The sequence below is a fragment of the Pyrus communis genome, chromosome 1 (genome assembly GCF_963583255.1).
Source record: "Pyrus communis chromosome 1, drPyrComm1.1, whole genome shotgun sequence".
Classification (NCBI taxonomy): Eukaryota; Viridiplantae; Streptophyta; class Magnoliopsida; order Rosales; family Rosaceae; genus Pyrus; species Pyrus communis.
The window spans coordinates 7,041,146-7,061,923 of record NC_084803.1 but is presented as its reverse complement, the minus strand read 5'-3'; the positions used below and the strand labels follow the sequence as shown (position 1 = coordinate 7,061,923).

The 20,778-nt window shown below is 36.6% G+C and overlaps 2 protein-coding genes across 2 annotated transcripts; one reads left to right on the top strand and one right to left on the bottom strand.

The window, feature by feature from the left end:
- Positions 1 to 5,553: 5,553 nt before the first annotated feature.
- On the bottom strand, positions 5,554 to 10,950 carry LOC137746077 (protein TIFY 8-like). The gene is made up of 6 exons (XM_068486141.1): positions 10,156 to 10,950; positions 9,124 to 9,314; positions 8,579 to 9,018; positions 8,393 to 8,480; positions 5,889 to 6,117; positions 5,554 to 5,762 (listed from the first exon to the last, which is right to left on the bottom strand). Exons 1-6 carry the CDS (start codon positions 10,451 to 10,453, stop codon positions 5,674 to 5,676), a joined length of 1,335 nt encoding a protein of 444 aa, XP_068342242.1. The 5' UTR covers positions 10,454 to 10,950; the 3' UTR covers positions 5,554 to 5,673.
- Positions 10,951 to 17,909: 6,959 nt separating this feature from the next.
- On the top strand, positions 17,910 to 20,778 carry LOC137717341 (photosynthetic NDH subunit of subcomplex B 3, chloroplastic). The gene is made up of 6 exons (XM_068456669.1): positions 17,910 to 18,182; positions 18,267 to 18,380; positions 19,413 to 19,466; positions 19,603 to 19,665; positions 19,907 to 19,969; positions 20,487 to 20,778. Exons 1-6 carry the CDS (start codon positions 17,988 to 17,990, stop codon positions 20,520 to 20,522), a joined length of 525 nt encoding a protein of 174 aa, XP_068312770.1. The 5' UTR covers positions 17,910 to 17,987; the 3' UTR covers positions 20,523 to 20,778.

Here is a 20,778-nt window from a genome sequence, read left to right as displayed (position 1 = left end):
TTGGACTCTGTGGGAGCCAAAAATGACTCTTCCACTAAATAAGTCACTAGCACATCAAACATGAGGAGTGGAGCTACAATCAAGTAACATAATACCCACTCCATGGAACATGGAGAAATAGAAGGAAAGTGGGACTTGGATCCCAAGACTTGAATGAGTATAAAAGCCCAAGAATCCCACCAGCCTAGGGGGAAAAAGAGGGAGGTATCTGATAGCTTTACAATGTCTTGCAATTATTTCGAACAACAACTAACTTGAGCGTCGGCGTGTTTTTTTGCAGGTCCCCCTGCTCTCATTGTTGACAAGGGAAGATGGTATCCAAGGCTTCTCAACGTGTTCAAGATTACTTGTTGGTGGAGAATTGGAGTATCCGAAATTTTCCTCTCCAACAGTTGGCGCCGTCTGTGGGAATTTGTATAGAAGCCGTATCGAAAAGTTATGGTTTCCACCTAAGCCACAATGGGGGCACGGGCCAAAACCCTAAATAATGGGTGTGCAGACTAGGCGTGTTCGGCAAGGGAAACACGCTTTTAGACTTATGTGTTGCAACTGTTGCTTTCGTCAGTTCTACAAGATAGGATAGAAGTTTATATAATATATACATATATGTATAGCATGTCAGACAACCTTCTCAGTCAAATTTCGTCAGTCCTCGTTCGTAAATCATATGTCAGTCCTCGTTCGTAAATCACGGGTTCGTAAATCATATGTCAGTCCTCGTTCGTAAATCCTCGTTCGAAAATCACGGGTTCGTAAATCCTCGTTCTTAAATCATATGTCAGTCCCCGTCGGTCATAAATCATATGTCAGTCCTCGTTCGTAAATCATATGTAAATTCGTTTGTAAATCCTCATTCGTAAATCATATGTCAGTCATCGTTCGTAAATCCTCATTCGTAAATCCTTGTTCTTAAATCATATGTAAATTCATTCGTAAATCCTCGTTCATAAATCATAAGTCAGTCCTCGTTCGTAAATCATATGTCAATCCTCGTTCGTAAATCACGGGTTTGTAAATCCTTGTTCGTAAATCATATGTCAGTCCTCGTTCGTAAATCATATGTAAATCGTCGTTCATAAATCCTTGTCTGTAAATCATATGTCAGTCCTTGTTCGTAAATCCTCATTTGTATCATAAGATGTATGCCCTCACTCGTAAATTATACGAAGATATGACAGGGCAAAGAAAGCTAGTTGAGCACCTGTCCCCCCGCTCTCACAAGCTACGAAGGAAGGTTGTTCAAGGACGTCTCTGACGAAGGATTCGACGAAAGTAAGCGTGAGGATTGCAGTCAACGAATCTGTGGAAAACACAGGCATGAAGAGAAAAGAGAAGCCCAAAAGATCAGACAATGAAGGATGATGCCTGATAAGCAACTTGTCCTTGAGGAATTACACGAAGAAACCATTTGAGGAATTGCATGAAGAAACCATTCCATTGGGGCAACAAGCACTCAAAAGATGAGAAGGACGAGACCTGAAGCATTCAATTCTAGCTTGGGAAAACAATTGCACAAAGAGACAATGAGTTCAAAGCAAGGAAACACAATCAAAGTTCACTCTGGCTGCAACGGATGTAATGAAATTGCCTAACAGTTATTCGGCAAGCACCCCAAGGGTTGTTAGCAAAGGAAATCCATTTAATTCGACAACAACGAAGTTGCCCAACAAATAAGAGTTTCTATCTTACACATGCTCATTAGTACTATCGATGTTATTCAAATTTTAATTACTCTGGGGGCATACTATTACTATATAAATTGATGATTGAAGATCATGTGACCGTGGGTTAAAGACCTAGACCGAATAAGAGCCGAAGGCTTAAGACCGAAGGTCGAAGACCCAAAATTCATGGTCGAAGACCAATATGACCGTGGCCAAAGGCCAAACTCATGGTCGAAGACCATATGATCGTAGCTGAAGGCTAAACTAATGATGAAATCTCAAGTTGAATGAATTTTTGCAAAGAAACATTTTTCCTTTACAAACTCTAAATGATATGTGTTTGCAGAGAAAAAATGAGGCAATGTCGGAGCCAAAAATGACTCCTCCACTAAATAAGCCACTAGCACACCAAACATGAGGAGTGGAGCTACAATCAAGTAACATAATACCCACTCCATGGAACATGGAGAAATAGAAGGAAAGTGGGACTTAGAGCCCAAGACTTGAATGCCTATAAAAGGCCAAGAATCCCACCAGCCTAGGGGGAAAAGAGGGAGGTATCTGATAGCTTTACAATGTCTTGCAATTATTTCGAACAACGACTGACTTGAGCGTCGGAGTGTTTTTTTTGCAGGTCCCCCCGCTCTTATTGTTGACAAGCGAAGATGGTGTCCAAGGCTTCTCAACGTGTTCAAGATTACTTGTTGGTGGAGAATTGGAGTATCCGAAATTTTCCTTTCCAACAGACTCTAATATTTTTTGTTTAAAATGTTCAAAAAATTAAATTATGATGGTCCACATAAATTTTTTTAAGTTACTTTAAGAAGAAAAAAAAAATTATCCTAAATTCATTCTTTGATAATCTGGGGCTAAAAATTTAACCCATAATGGTTGGAGGAGAAAAACTGTTTGTAGGTTAAAACCTAAATTTGTTTGGTTAAAAATTTTAGGTTTTAATCCAAAGGTTGGAGATGTTCTAACACATTAAAGATTTTTAGCCATTTTTTCAAGAAATAGAAAAATAGTTGTTGATATGAAGTTTGTGGGAGCGTTATAGCTATGCAGGATATATGATTGCTTTAAGGCACGTAGTATCTAAGTCAAACCTCAAACACACCAAGAAATGAACAAGGTGACTCAAGTAAAGCTCATAAATTTGTTCTTAGTTATTTGTTTTTGTATGGAAATGTGAAGGAAATAGGAGAGCCTTTGTGTAAAACAACTATCTATGATCTGTTTGAATGAAGTGGTTATTTCTTGCGGGAATTCCTTCTCTATTATAAAGGATTAAGTGTCCTTTTTCTACTTGATAATTATAATTCAAATGCTTCGAAAATGTTTGTCAAGTTATTTCAATGTAACGTATTCCATATCAAACCTTCGAGGTAAAATGGCACTATCATATCACTGAAAGGTATGAAAATTTCAAGTTCAAATCACAGTCCGACCGATCTTTGATCTAGCTCCGACCGGTAGTAATTTTCCCGAAAGCACCAAGGTTGAGTTTTTGGTCTAGTCAAGCGATCACTACATTGGTCTAAACATTTGCCCTGTATGGAACCTAAATCTTTGAGGTTCTACTAAATTTTGAATGCTCACCATATCAGCGTCGACCAATCAAACCCCTTTATTTTGATCTTTTTTTTAAATAGTCACCCGATGCCACCTGAGTAGTGCTCCAACCCCCTTCAAGCGATCAAAATTGTGTCTATAACATGTAGCCCTGTGGAGGTTCTGCTAAATTTTTACTGCTCACCATATCAGAGTCAATAAACCAAACCCCTTTACTTTAAAAAAAAGTCACTCAATGCCACCTTGAGTATTGCTTGATGAGTCCATATTATACTATATATTTTACCCTAATCTTAGTATTAATTTATTAGTTATTTTGGTAGAATTTTGATACTTTGTTATATATTTTCAATGTAGCACATTCGACTTCTGGAGCAAAAAGTATTCAAACAGATGAATTTTGGAGTGATTCCAATTGGAGGATGTTTGTGAGTCTTTCAAGATGTTTGTATCAAAATTTCATATTTTTCTACCAAGTTGTTTGACCGTAGCAAAGAAATGAAGACCCAGCATGCAGGTGGTGGGGGAACATACGTGGAGAATTTAGCTAGGCTTTGACACTTTGTATTTTGAAGGTGTTTTCTATCCTTTTTCTATTTCAATAAATTTCTTATGTTTTATGGTTGCTAGTAGCTAATTTTCGTTTGCTATGGCAATGCCTTGAGCTTTAGCATGAATATGTAGTTTTTATTTAATTGCTTATGATATTATGCATGCATGCTTTGAATTATTAATCACTGCGCTTTAAACTGTCTCTATATCTTAATGCTTAACTACCATTGTGATGTTTAGATAAGTAATCGGATGCAATTCGGTCGGAATACCACCGGGGGATTGAGTATTGCTTCTTGTGGTTGATAGTTGTAATTTCACCTAGGGTGAATACCACATCTTAGGGGTTGCATGGTTTTTCAAAGGCTTTCCACAAAGCGTAATGAGTCATGCATGTTTATATTTGATCTGAATACCACAGACGGATTACATGTTTGATATACACTCTGGCTTGAATACCAGGAGTAGAATATGCATTAGGAAAACATAACCTTCAAAGTTGCATGGGTAATTCATAAGTAATTGATAAATCTACATAGGATTGTTAAGGGGACGGCGGAACCCTAGGCTTTTACAATTTTGGTTTTCAAAACTATTTCCTTTTGTTTTGTTTACTTTGTCAAGTTATTTATTTTTTTAATTTAAAATTCGTTTTTAATATAGGTCATAAAATCAACTTTTTCCAATCTTTATTTTTAAATAATTAATTAAGATTTGGTATTTACATAAATTATTCATTCAATCCCTGCGGTAAACGACCTTGTTTGAGCCGTTTATACTACAACTACCTTATTCTCTTGCAAGTATTTTTAAGTGTTTTTATCCCTACTTTTGCGGGTGGTAAAAATCCCTATCAATGCTCGAACCCCTTCAAGCGATCAAAATTTTGTCTATAAGATGTAGCCCCGTCGAGGTTCTACTAAATTTTGACTGCTCACCATATCAATGTCGATAAACCAAACCCCTTTATTTTGAAAACTTTTCAAAATAGTCACTCATTGCCACCTTGAGTTCTTTTCAAAATTGTCGCTTGATGCCGCCTTGAGTAGTGCTCGAACCCCTTCAAGCGATCAAAATTTTGTCTATAAGTTGTAGCCCTATTGAGATTCTACTAAATTTTGACTGCTCACCATATCGATGCCGATAAACCAAACCCCTTTATTTTGAAAACTTTTCAAAATAGTCACTCATTACCACCTTGAGTTCTTTTCAAAATTGTCACTCGATGCCGCCTTGAGTAGTGCTCAAAACCCCTTCAAGCGATCAAAATTGTGTCTATAAGTTGTAGCCCTGTTGAGGTTCTGCTAAATTTTATTTGTTCACAATATCAGTGTCGATAAACCAAACCCCTTTATTTTGAAAACTTTTCAAAGTAGTCACTCAATGCCACTTTGAGTAGTGCTCGAATCCCCTTCAAGTGATCAAAATTGTGTCTATAAGCTGTAGCCCCGTCTACATTTAAAGACTTCCCTAAAAATGTGTCATTGCTTACATTATGCAAGGGATATGGTGGTGCCCAGCCCACGAACCAACTATTAAGAACCCAATTGCTTTCTATCTGGAAGCGCTTCTTGACTGAGCACTAAAAAGTGACTTTAACAAAAGCACTAAAAAAATCAACATTTATCCTTAAACACACTTCTGTTAAAGGTATTCCCAAGCATTCCCTTTGCCGTGACCCATAAGTGAACTTGAGGGGAGAAGCTCTGCTATCACTGGCTTTCATGGCGGGATGTCGTTCACCAGAAGGCTTCGACAGAGATTCAAAATTATAGGATTAAATATTGTTCAATTGGAGAAGTCGAGACCAAACTGAAACATCAAGGAAACTACAATTGCGAATAAATACTGTATCCTGGATTCGAAATATGAAAACTCTCTAACATCACAGCTCATTTTTCTCTTTTGGACTGGGTTCCGCTGGTTGAATCATGTTTCTTGTATCTTTGGCTAAATTGCTGCCTTGGTGGCCACCTACAATACAAAGAAACCAAAGGAGCCATTGAATACAAGGTTGTGGGCTTATGTTTCCTCATCGATCTCTCGGTGTCAAACACCCCGTTGGATATGCATGCAACCATAATGGAGTTAGAAGATTACCTGCCGGTGTCAATGTTCGATCAGCAAAACCTGCGGCTTGACTAGAATTCCCAGGAATAGATAACCTCCCACGGTATTCTCGCAACAATGCGTTGTTACTTGCTGTACCGGTTTCAACCTCTCCACTAGGCATGCGACTTTCACTTCCTGGCCTCGCATTAGGTTTTAGTGAGTAGGTTGTTGACCAAGATCCTCCATTTGATCCAGCTAAAGCCATTATAACATCTGCCTGAAAAGTACCAAGTCACAACAATGTCACATGATGATAAACTGCGAAAGGGAATATGATATTCGAATACTATGTTGCTGATAGAAAAGATCGGTGAAGAAAAGGGAATTATCATTTTTTCAGACATCAATGACAAAGAAACATTCATAGTTTTCTATTCAATTCTACAAGAACAGACTCAATTCCTTACTCCAAGCTAAAATGTAAGGCACTTGTGTAAGCATATGCAGATATGTAAGGCATTTTAATCTGCTTTTATACATATAAATGGAGAGGTCCGCAGGGCCATTTATGGGTAACATATGAAAGAAAAATGCAGTAAGCTGGAGACGAGACTTAAGTTTAGATTTGTTATTAATATTTAGATTTGTCCTATACATATGAATGACCAAACGATCGCCAATTTGATTGAATTTTTACATATAAGATCTTTAATGAAGATTAAGAAAACGACTGATTCCAATTATGAGATTCACATGGCTAAAATACATACAATTACAATTGGATGGACAATCAGGTGCACCAATGGGGTGGACGACGCAAGCATTGTCCTTTTTTACAAGACTCTCATTTAAGGCATTTGCTGATTAGTTGAAATTACAAAGTTTACCCCCCTACTCCCTCCCTCCCTCCCTCCCTCTCCACCCACCACACCCCACCCCCCCCCCCCCCCCCACACACACACACCCCCCATCCATGGCCTATGTGACATAAACGAGTGTATGAGAGACTTTAGCCTAAGTAAAATCACAAAAGAACAATCACCCTCCCCTACACCATCCATGGCCCCTACACCATCCATGGCCTATGCGACATAAACGAGTGTATGAGAGACTTTAGCCTAAGTAAAATCACAAAAGAACAATCACCCTCCCCTACACCATCCATGGCCCCTACACCATCCATGGCCTATGTGACATAAACGAGTGTATGAGAGACTTTAGCCTAAGTAAAATCACAAAAGAACAATCACCCTTCCCTACACCATCCATGGCCTATGTGACATAAACGAGTGTATGAGAGACTTTAGCCTAAGTAAAATCACAAAAGAACAATCACAAAGCTTAGGTGTACAAGTCTTCAGTCAAACCAAACATAGAACACTCCCTCCCTTTTCTGTCTCTTTCTTAATTAGGAACTCAATCTCACATATGAATCACTACAAAAGACAATAAAAGGGCCAATACTAACATATTACAACGTAAAACTGAAAGCAAATATGACGTCATAACTGATCGGCATGGAAAACCACTGCTGCATATTTCATGTGAAAAATACCAATGGCTACTCCATACCACCTGAATGAGAAACAGCAACCAAAGAACCTCCCCACACAAAATGAAAATGATGTACAAGTGAACTTCCTCACATCAATCATGAAAAGCACTATAGGATGATATACTTTTTCTTTGTTACACCCATCTACATTGTAATTTCCACCAATTCGGTATAATAACAAAGAATCTAAGACCATGTAACATTTTTATTGCTAACAATGATTGTTTGACTTTTGAAAGCACTCAAAATGAGGATCACTGATCCAACCAAAGTCGTAGAATTAATGGAAGTAGTAAACCTGACTACAATGACAGGTGAAACCAGCACCAATGAGGAAGAAACAGTCACAACAACTCCGGTTCAGGGGCAAAGAGCAGATAAAAACTAAATAGGTCAGGAATGCAGTAGTATACTATAAAGTCAAATGTGACCATAATGAACAAGAAAGTGTAACTCTAAACTGCCGCATACCAAGAGAAAACAAATTCGAGTCTTTTACAGCCTTGATAAATGTCTTCATACCCAATTTCAGGGACTTCTTGTCATTAACTCGTCACCTCCCACAATCAGGGACTGACGGAGAAAGCAACTTCCGCACAATCTTCAAACAGTACCGTGCTAATCCTAGCTAGGCATATTCTCAAAAACTAAAATCGACTCTTTTATAATGACTCCACATAGACATCTCAAAGGTCAAGCTTATAATAATATCAAGAAACTTTTATGACTAGAAAATAATTCACGAAGCCATAACCACATTCTCTAGAACGCTTTCGCTATACCTACATTAAGATCAGATCACACTTGTCCTGCAATTTACAGGCAACACCAATTTTACTCATCTGTATGCAATGACTACATGAGTTAGCCAATGTTGATATCCATAATAAATATATTCTTTAAAGAGACTGTCCACATATGTTTGCTATAATAGGAAATATAAACTCATAAATCAAGGAAGACCGCTCTACAACAATCAAACAGTAAGAAAAAAAACCTTGTTTGGATGGACATCGTCAAAAACATGAGCTTGACCACCATAAAATATGGTCATCTGCCGACCAGCTGATGTAAATCCATGTTGACTGCCACAACAGAAAAAAAAATAATATAAGGCATCAAGTTTCCTCTTACTTGAAAGAAGAGCAAAAAAAAAGTAACAGACATGTACTATATCTTGTACCTTGGATTCGAAGGTTCTGACTCTACAATATGAGTCCCAGATTTCTGCCTGCTGCCACTTGGCAGCACCCCAGACGAGTTTCTTTCTGGAGCATCACTACCGGCATTAATAGAACTCAAAATTCCTGGGCCTTTAATTCCAGTTCTGGATCCCTCATCTGCTGCTGATTGAGAAATATTGTTTGGAATGGCATTGGCATCCCTAAATCGGTTTGAAGGTAATTGATGCACCATGGGTACAAAATGACCGCCTCGTGGAGGGTACTGTACTGCAGCACCCATATTCATGGGAGCAAGTCGTTCCCATTTGGTATCAACTCTACCAAGTGGAGACTGAAAAATGAGAGAAGCAGAAGTTGGCCTCAGTGGCTGTGTAGCAAAGACTGCTTCATCGTCATTGGACCTTCGAGGTCGCTCTCCCCCAGGTCCATGTCGAAGCATCTGATTTCAGGACAACTAAAATGCATCAGATTAAAAAAACATAGGGTGGGGCTTTTGTCTTATGCAAGAATATGATATCAGTATCGTATCATGTCGCACTCACACCTTCATCAAATGCGACCTCTCAAGGTGATCAGGACCCATATGAGGGACACCATCTCTGGATGAACCCATAAAAGTCGAGTCTGAATTACTCCGCTTACTTCCTAGTAACCTGTTACTTATCTCAGGCCCAGAAACATCACTCCTCGGGCCATAGAATGGAACCCCCTCAAGATGATTTCCAGCCTGTCTTTCTACCAAATTTAATGAGACAATAATCAAACTCATATCTAATCCTGATAACAAAGGACACACTGTATGCGTGTTGAATTTTCAGTAATACAATCATAACAGATAACCAAGATTAGTAGTTAATGTGCATTCACCAAAGTCACAGACAAAAAGGCCAATAATATAACATAAACATCAACACAAAGTCATAAACAAATGCTCAAAGTCTCACTTTATAATGACAACTTTTGACAAACACTCTCAACTTTTTGCACTACCCAATCGTTAACAGCATCAAAAATGGAAAAAGATCCCGCCATATTATAAATGACAACAAATACACAAAACCATTTTAGCATCATATTTCTCAAGCCTAATTCCAAATGCTCCAATAATACACAAATTAAGAGAGCCAACAAAGCAAGTGAAAAGCTTGCCCTCAATTCAACCTATCCATAAAAATGAACAATTTAACAAATCAAATGCACAGAGGAAAAGAGAAAGACAACAACAGCTGCCAAACTCCTTCACTAACTAATCCATAACATAGAAAAGTATAAAAATACACAACTCCTTACCAACATCACTAACTGCATCAAAAACTGAAAAAGATAAATCCACTCACATAACATAGAGAGTATAATCCCACTCCCATCTTTTTCAGTTGCATTTACACAAGCAATCCAAAACAACAATAAAAAAAAACAACCCCTCTACAAAAAATAGTAAAAGATATGAACTTTTTCAAGCTGATTACAAAATTATATAAAAGCACTTATCTTTAATGGAAAATGATGGGTTTTTGTTATGAACTCAGGTAAAATCATAGGTAGTAAAAAACACCATAAATGGGGAGGAACTCACCGGAACCCAGATCAGAGGTGGTGGAGATGGGGCCACGGCCACCGCCGGAGGAAGCCCCAAGGGAAGCGGAGGCGGAGGGAGAAGGCTCAGAGAGCCTACAATCGGTGGAGGCTTTTGGGGCTAAAACTACAGGGGAATCTCCAGGCTTCATGCCCAGAAAATCATGGAAGATGGTGTGCTTCCCCTGCTGCTGCTCCGCTAGCTTCTGCTTCTGCGGCTGCTGCTTTTGCTGTTGGCTGCTGAGAGTTGTGGCATTGCTGTTGGGGATGCCTTGCTGGGCCATTTTCAGAACAGCCATTCCATCTCCATCCCCATTCCACCACTCTGCATAGCTGCTGCTTATCTGCTAGCAAGAGAGAGACGGTGTTTTTGTGAAAAGAGAAGAAAAAGAGAGCTCGATTTTCAGAAAAGGAAAAAGAACGAGGACTTGAAAAGAGAAAGAGCGAATCTTTGGGGCTCTTTTACGAGCAGAGACCGAGAGAGAGAGAGAGAGAGAGAGAGAGAGAGAGAGCAAATAAAAGCGGAGGTTCTTGGGCAAGTGTTGTGACTTGTGCTTGAGTTTCTCTTTCTCTCTGTAGATTGAATGGGTGTGTCTCTGAGTGTGGGTGTTGGGTTGTTTGGTTGTGTGGGGGAATATATGTTGGGGTTGGAAGGTGTGTTTTTTTCTGGCAATTATTTGATATTTCTGTTGTGTTATTGCATAGGGAGAGGAAAAGAAAGAAGCAATCGAGAGCTCAGATAGAGTGTGATGATGGGTTTTCTGTCTCTTTGTGTATGCACTAACGTGGCTCGCTCCCACTGCCTACCTTTTCATGGCCACTTAATGAAGCATCCTTTTGTTTTTGTATTTTTTTCGTTTTTCATAAATGTTATTTGCATTTAAAAAAACATATGTTCTTCAACAAAAGCCCATATCTTCTCTCAGGTTTCGAAAGTACATGTTTTCATAGTACAATTTTCATGTCATGGCATCATGGCATGTCTCCGTCTTTTTGCACCAAAGTTTGAATTTTTTTTCAATAAACAGAATAGAAAATAAAGATTCAGTATATATTATCTAATTGAAAAAGTGAGTAAAAAATCGATTATAGTTTCAAATAAAATTATCAAAAACATTAAATCATTTGCAAGTAATTACAAATATCTAGCATTTACCTTCAAAAGTTGTATCAATATAGGTATATGAGTTGTCCTTAGGCAGTCTAAAGTTGACAATGATTAAGATGTATTTGGGATTTGTTTGGTTGTAACCTTGCACGTTCCTTCACTTGTTAAGTTGTTATCAATTTTTTGTTTCTACCCATTGAAAGAAGAAAATATTATGAAGACTAGGTTTTAGCTCTTGAAAAAAAGAGTGAAACTTAGTACTTAAACACTTAATACAAACCAACTGCAGCCATAAAATGGTTTGACATTAGGGGTGTTTTTTGAAAGGATCAGATTGGAAACGACGTTTCCAAATTTCAATTCCAAAAGTTTGAAATTGGATTGGATCAAATCACAATTTTTACACTGGAAATTTTTGGCATATTCAAAAATTTTGGAATCTAATTAATCTCAAAAATTCGGAAACTCATATATTTTATAAGTTTTTTAATATTCTATAACTTTTTTGTACATAGAGTTTATTGTTCTTTCTTATGTACAAATTCAATTAATTTAATATGCTTATTTTTTTAATATATAAGTGTATGTTTAATATAAAAACAATGAACAAAATATATCCAAAACTAACAATAAAATACAAAAGTTGATTACAAAATATATAGTTTGAGTAAATAACTATAAAAATCAAAAGTTTTCAAAAGTTTTTTTTTATCGGAATAAGTTTGTAACACTTCGAAACAAATTGGTTTAGAATTCAGAATTCTCTAAATCTTTAAATACATTCTAATTTCTGTTTTTTTTTTTTTTCTTTCTAATTTCCGTTCTTTTTATAATAATAAAAATATTCGAATTCAGAATTTTTACTTCGGAATCGAAAATAGCATTCCAACTTGCGGCCCTATTTGGCATGCATATAATTCACACCATGTTGTGCATTATATCACACATGAAATCAAATCAAACGATAAAACCACTCAGATATGTGATGATACCGAACAAAATCAAATCAAATGATAAAACCACTCAGATATGTGATGATACCGAACAAGACAAGATTATTCATTAAAAATGTGAAATACTTTGGTTTAGGTTCGAATGCACCTCCTTCTTCAGTAGTTAATTAGTTTTTATCGTACGTACATGTAACAATCAACACCATTTCTTTTATAGTCACCATATGAAGTGCATACCTAACAAAAAGTTCAGTGCATATTATCTAATTATAAAATAGTGAGTATGAAATCGGTTATAGCTTCAAACAAAAATATAAATAAAAAAAAATTAACAAACATTATCTACACTAAAGGGAGGAGGTGGGTTTAGCCTCACAATAGGCTAGCTATAATGTGGTTCAAATTCGTCTTTAACGAGAAAAGAACTTCAAATCTCTCACTTACAAATGAAAAGGAATATCATTAAACCGTATTATTAAGTGACACATATCTAAACAATTTGCTGGTAATTCCACATATACCTTCAAAAGTTGTATCAACACAGGCATATGAGTTGTCCTTATGGCAATCTAAAGTTTGCAATGATTAAGATGTGTTTGGTTCTAACCTTGTACATTCCTTCACGTGTTATCAATTTTTGTTTCTACCCATTGGAAGAAGAAAATTTGATGAATACTAGGTTTTAGCTTCTTGGAAAGAAGACTGAAACTATAATCCTAAAACACTTAATGACACATTCCGACCGAAATCAGGGCATGTTGGGCGTCACGTGAAAGTGATGTAACCATGTGCACAGTGCGGAAGCTAAGAATAATAATAAAGTACGAACAAATAAAAATCAAACTACAAACAGAGTAGTTAACAAACATGTGCAAGCGTAAGTGTGAAAAACAATATTCAGAGCACAGAAAACCTAGTGCAATCCAGAGGAACAAATACTAACTAAACACACCCAGAGGGGGTCCTACACTGGTGATAATCTATCAGAGAAGACCATTCAGACTTTGGAGGATATGTTGAGATCTTCGGTGTTGCAGTTTGGCGATGCTTGGCACAAGCAGTTGGATTTAATGGAGTTTGCCTACAACAACAATTTTCAGAGCAATCCCAGGATGGGTAACCCACTGGAAAGTTCTCGTGTGAGTTCCCAGAAACAAAATCGTGAGGGCGTGATCAGGGTCCAAAGCAGACAATATCGTGCTACGATTGTGAAGCGGGCCCGGGATGTGGTGGACCCCGGGGCGGGATGTGACACTTGACACAAACCAATTGCAGCCATAAAATTGTTTGACGTTAGGGGTTTGTTTTTTTGGGAAGGATCGAATTGGAAACAACATTTTTGATTTATGTACCAAAATTTTGGCATCGGGTCGGATCAAATCGCAATTTTTAAATTCAAAATTTCCGGCATATTCAGAAATTTCGGAATCGGAATAATCTTAGAAATTTTGAATTAGAATTTGAAAACTCATATATTTTACAAGTTTTTGAATATTCTCAAGCTTTTTCGTACATGAAATTTATTGTTTTTTCTTAATATTTGGTCTATGCTTATGTATAAATTCAAGTAAATTTTGTAGTATAATAGTATGCTTATCTTTTTTTAATATATAAGTGTATGCGTTAATATAAAAAACAATGAAGAAAATGTATTTGAAACTAGCAATAAAATACAAAAGTTGATTACAAAATATATAATTGGAGTAAATAATTATAAAATCGAAATATTTCAAAAGATCAGAATAAATTCGGAACACTTCAAAAAAATTTGGATCAGAAATTTAGAATTCTTGAAATCTCTAAAGGCATTATAATTCTCTTCCAAAATTTTCAAAAAATATTCGAAATCATAATTTTTGAGTTTGGAATCGGAAAAACCATTCCAACTTGCAGCTTTATTTGGCATGCATATAATTCACATCCATGTTGTGCTCACACATGAAATCAAGTCAAATGACAAAACCGCTCAGATATGTGATGCTATAAAACAAGACAATAATATTCATTAAAATGTGAAATACGTAGGTTTTGATTTGAAGGCACTCCTTATTCACCTATTTGTAGTTAACTAATTAATACAGTACACATGTAACAATCAAAACCATTTATTTTATAATCACCATATGACAATCATACCTACAGAAAAAAATCAAATTGAAGGTGGTTTTGTTGTCCATATCAAAATAAATGAACAATCATCAATATGATCTTTTTTTTTTACTACATACGATAGTATTTACACAGTGAGAGTGAGAGAGTAGGCTAAACTTCACGATGAACTAGTCATGATAATTTGGTTCAAATCCGCCATTGGCGAAAATCAAATATAAGACATCTCATTTATAAGTGAAAAGAAATACTACTAAACCGTAATACTAAGTGATATAATGATTAAACGATATCTAATTTGTTTAATTTTTTACAATTATAATTTTTAAATTGCGATAAACAAAATAAATAATCCCGATAAATTGTGTAACATAACAATTTATAGATTACAACTGAATGAATAAAGAGATTCGCATTGAAGTGCACCTAAGTATATATTATTGGTTAAAAAACAATGCATGTCTCAATAATATTATGATATGAAGTATAATCTTTATGTGTAATTAAAATTAAAAAAAAAAAAAAAAAGCATCAAAACTCACTTTTGCTGCCTAAAATATATTTGAGGTTGATATAATTATTATTTTTTTGTGAACTTGATATCATTATTTAATCAAAACACAAAGAAATGAAAGGAGTCAAGAGTGGGAGAGAGAAGGGAATTGATTTGGTGGTGGAAGCCAAAGGTGACGAGTGGAGTGGGGGAAGAATATTGAAGCACAGGTTCTCTCTCTCCGTCTCTTTCTCTCTCAATTAATATTGTTGACTGTAAGCAAATCACCATCGAACCAAAGCCCAATGCCGTCGTTTTCCGACTTCGAGCATCGTGTCGGACGCTCCACCCCAATTCACTCAAAAGATTCATCATTCAAACTATCTCCGATGAAATTTTACAACAATCCGGTGTATAAGATGCATTAATGCATTAAACGGTTACTTATTTATCATTCTTTCTTCGTCTCTCTCAGTTGTTTGTGATGGCAACGGCCTAACAATTCCTCTCTTTTTCTTCACACTCTTATTTGTCTTGAATGGAGGAATGGTGACTGAGTTGACACAAAGATTCGCTCGTTGGCCTTGTTGCTGCTATATACTATCGTATACATGACAGACGCCATTTACAAGCTATGTTGAGAAGAAATACAACTGTGGCCTTGATACTGCTATAGACTATCATGTACATGACAGACGCCGTTTACAAGCCATGTCAAGAAGAAATACAACTGTGTCTTTATAAAAATTAAGTAAGAAATTATTATTGACACTTTAAAATAGTTATTATATTACGCGTTTCTCTTTATCGTTATAATGAAAACAGGTACTAATAGGAATATTATCATTGCAAATACTAATTTAGCGGAAAGAGTTTAGGCTAAATTGTAACAAAAGGCCCTGATCTATACCACAAGTTTAGTTTTCATTTTTGAACTCTACAAATAGTTTCTATCATCTTCGAATTATGTCATTTGTTGCGTTAATAATCCTTTTTGTTAACTCCGTTAACTTTCCGTTAAGTTGAGGGATTGATTTTTTCAAAGAGAAATATTTAGTCCCTCAAGGATTAACGTGGAACTTCTCCTTAAATATCTTGTGACTTATACACAGAACTTCGTACTTATGATCTCAATTTCTTAAGAATGACTAAACGATCTTAGTTTTAATTGAATTTTTGCAAAGATGATTTGTAAATAGTAATATGAATGATTTTGATCATAAGTACAAAATTCTATAAATAAGCCATACAGTGTTTTGAGTAGTAACTCCTTAAATTTGACAAAAAAGAAGGCATATTATACGGAGTGACCATTCATGCAACGCAGAGCTCAGTTGGAGAACGGGAGAAATTAATATAGGGACAAAAACTAAACATGACGTAAAGTTCAAGAATCTTTGCTACCACGCACCAAAAACGAATTCACTTATCCCACTCCATCCATCTAATCTCAAAAGTTAAATTTAACGGAACTTAATATGACAGTGATATCAAACACCAATTTCCGTGATGAGCAAATAGTTGTCTCGGAATGGAAAAGATCATGTGTTTCGCTTAAAGCAAATACTAAGCAAAGAGAGAGGCAATGAAAAACTTTAGAAATATGTATAAGTTGGTGATGCCATTATGAGGTATTTTAAGCAGTCACACATTGTGACGGTAAATACAGTCACATTGACATTCCTGTTGTAATGTAGGTCCGTCTTTTTTCCTTAGGTAAGGGTAGATCCTGGGGTTGGTTGAGGGCAAATCGCTTGACAATCCACGTGAGATTGGATCTCTTCAGACGTGTCTGTGAATTTGGTCCTCATATATACATATATCCGATCCAATTGTCCATACAAGGGTCTCTTCAAGCATGATTGAGTAGCACGATCAAAATAAGTGCAAAATCACTGTGAAATCCATCCAAATTGACGGAAACTTCCACAAGCATGAGACTTTTTCTAACATCTAGTACTACAAATTGTACAAATCCACTAAACACCAAATGTATCAAATGATGACAATGCTCTGACCAGCACAAATTACTAAAATAAAAGGGTTTTAATCACAAATGGTCTATGAAATTGACTCACCCCATCAAGATGGTCCATAAAATTGAAAATCGATCAAAGTAGTCCCTGAAAATAGGTATCACAAATCAATGTGATCATTCTTGCATAATTTAGTTTGTACAGGTAGCGAACCTGTAAGAAGTTTTATCTTAATATCCTCCATCAACTGGTTTGCTCTTGAAACAAGATTTTTAGGCGAACTGTAGACTTTCTCCTTCCACGAGATGTGTCTTAATCTCTGACGTATCTATCCGGCAAGTTTGTTGAATGAGGAACAGAGGACATCATTTTGCAAAGCTTCCGCGCCATTTCATTCATTCCTTGGAATGTAAGATACTGAGGAACTAAACCCCTTCGTATCATGTCCTCACACTCTTCGAAAGCCTCTTTGAATTTATGCATATTGCAAAGCTAACGAATCGACATGGAGCTTGTAGCTAAATCCATATCCATCCCCTAGACCCCATTCCTTCTTTGGAAAGTAAGACACTATTATTCATACTTTTTTGAAATACTGACATGTTCACTCAAAATCGTAGAATAAGCTCATTTCTAATAAGTAAACGAGTCATAATTTCAGGTCATGCTATCTACTCTTTATCTTCATGGTCATTTCTCTTGTACTAAAACTTTAGCTGTGCATATACTTTCTAAGGACAACTTTTTTTTCTTTTTCAATTTCTAAAGACCTTATATACATTGTAAAGGTCGTTTGCTTCAGGATTCTCAGATAAAGTTCAGCTTTTTCTAACAACAGTATTATTCACACACCAGTTTTTACTTTTCATGTACCCTTCTCAATTTTCAAACGTCAAATTAAATGAATTGAAGAAAATCAATTAACAAACTATTAAATGCCCAACCTAGATTGTTTCCACCGTTAGTCCGTCCATCAAGCATAAAGATAAAAATGGACAGAAGAATTAACCTAGTAGACGGATTGGACCAAAATGAAAATAAAATTGCAACTACACAGGTGTAAATGCAAAAAAAAGAAACTCTATGGGGGAAGTGGTAAACCCGGATAAACTTTTCGAAAACTATTTTTCCCCAATTTAAAACGAACGATATGAAAAGGCTAAGGGAGGCGAGTTTGGACTGCGCTGCATCACAATGATTTCCCTGCATTTCCCAAACGCCGCGTCGTTCCGGCCAGCGCAAGTCTCCGGCGCCGGCCCCCGAAATTACCAACAGCCCAACGAGTTTTTCGCTAGAAAGAAGTGCGTTTCGGTCTGTTTCGCCGGTATTTCGGCGGATTCGTCTCCGACTCAGCCCGGAAAGCCCGAAATCGAGCTCGAATTCATCGGGGTACGCGCATTAATCCCATTAAATTACAGTTATTTGCCGTTTTATTTTCCATATTTATTTGGGATTTTGGGCTTGGTTGGTTAGCCGAAGCCGGGAAACGACGGGTCGTATCCGGTGGAGAGCGCGAAGGCGATAAGTGGAGAGAAGCTGCTGAGGGATGTCATGTCGGATAACAAGGTCGAGCTCTACGCCACGTATGTGAGTTTCCTATCACTTCACTCTGCATCCTGCGCACTAGTTTTTTGTCGTTGCCCTTTCTACAGTGCGTTTTGGTGTTGGGCCTTTCTAATTGTGGCCCAATATCAGTACCACCCGACTCAAAGAAAAAACACCAAATGGTCACATAAGAACGCATAACTCTAGCGGGAAGTGATTTCTGCACTTTCTTGTTAATTTCGTTGCACTTCCTTTCAGTTTCGATATGTTGGATTGAAATTTGAACAAATCAAGGGGGTATTTTTTCTTATGGTCAAATCAAAAGAAAATTAAGAGATGGAACAAATAACGGAGTGCAAAAAGAGAAAACGAGAGTGCAGAAATCCATTCCCTAACTTAACACACTATTAAAATTCCACGTGTCACACCCTCACATATCCAAATTAAATTTACAGTCCACGTAGTTTTACGGATCTATTACAGAATTCATAGTTTGCTTAAATATTCAATTATGGACAATCTTTTAATTATAAAATGGAAATTAACATTTTTGTCAAGAGTGCTTATGAACCGTATTAATTGAACACATTGTTGACCACCTCTGTAATAGAAGTGGGCTTTATTCATTATTGTGGGACCCACTTGTATTACAGAAGTTGTCAGCAAATTGGCCATCAAATGTGGGTCCAAATATCAGTTTCGTTACTTCAGCTTTGGAACACTATATCAAGAATTTTCATGTCGGATTTGAGTACAATTTGGTGATTTGAGGTGAACTTACTAAGCCCCAAAGGGTTCATTTTGCTCTCCACATGTTTATCATGGGACAAGAACGTCAAGTTCGAATGCTTAATTTAGCGGATTATCATTAATTGAATTCTTAAGCAAACTACAGGAATTCAATTGCCAGAACTGAAACTACAAGGTTCTTAAGTGAAAGATCTGCAAAACTACGTGCGGATTGTAAATGTAGTTTGACTCTCTCACAACATATTGGTAGAATGATAAATTTGTGAAAAGTACAATACAAGTGATTGAATGTGTTTTGAAATGGTGTTGCAATTTAAAATATAGGGGAAACTGATGAACTGTGGAGGTGGTGGAAGCTGTGGGACTTTTATAGTTGAGGTATGAACTTTCCAACATCCGCATTCTTCTGTCTTTTCGAGTTTCTTCGGTTGAAGGTGGAGGAAAGCTGTCAATTTTCTTTGTTTAGTAATGGAATGGCAAGTACTGAACTCAAGCATTTGTGGTTTTTGTGCAGATTATTGATGGGAAGGATCTTTTGAATGAAAGAACAAATACTGAACTCAAATATTTGAAGAAGGTAACCTCTCTCTCTCTCTCTCTCTCTCTCTCTCTCTCTCTCTCTCTCTCTATAAAAAAACACTATACTTTTTCCAATACTCACTGGTTACTAATCTCAAACCTCATTGCTTACATGTAAAGTATGTCGATGTGTTCTTTAACGTCATATCGCTTGAATTACTTTGTTTCAGTATTCAGTTCCCATTTGAAGTACATACTTAGTAAATGTCCGGTTATTTTGACATTGATTGAACATGCAGAAACCGGAATCTTGGAGACTTGCTTGTCAAACTATAGTGGGAAATAAGGAAAATTCTGGCAAGGTACTTGTCACTCCTCTGCTTTCTTTTTTATTTACAAATCTCTCGCTATCGTAATCTTACTGGTTATTGTGGTGATTGGTGCACTAAAAGATCCATAATTTATTCACAACTTGTATAATCCTCATTGAGGAGCGTGTATAAGGAGTTGGGTCGGGTCCTACATTTCCATTTGGTTTTGGAGTTTTCTTTACATGTAGTGCTTTTTCCTTTCATGTTTGCTGGCGTAGAAGAAACCAACATTCTTATGTGTACCAGAGTTTTAATCTCCCGGATAACAGTAATGCTTTGTCCAACATCATGTAGTTTTGCTGCATCAAGTTTATTCCCAAACAAGGTGGGAAATGTGATGCTATTAACTTAAGGATTTAGAATGTTACTGTTTGTGTCTTGGATTCAGAAATTAGGTCATATAGACACCAAACTTAAGTTGTATCGACTTGGAATAGGATGGCACGGCGATTCTGCACTCAAACATTCTTTTTCTAACAGATATCTTTCGGATTTTGGATTGCTGCAGGTTGTTGTTCAGAGGATTCCCCAGTGGAAAAAGTAATCGATCGAGCAATGGCTCCATGTGACATTGATGAATATAAATACGTATAGCAAATCGAGAATTATGATGACGCTTCCTCCCTAAACTCACGGTAATCACTTCGAAATGCTTTAGAACAGATTAATATGTATATCTCTCCCGTATGTTAATTGTTGTAATACCATCTGTAGACCACTTGATGTTAAACAGGGGATAAGAGTTAGTATCTTGTCTTCAAATTTCCTAGAAGTTATCCAAAGGAACCAGATAGTTCTTT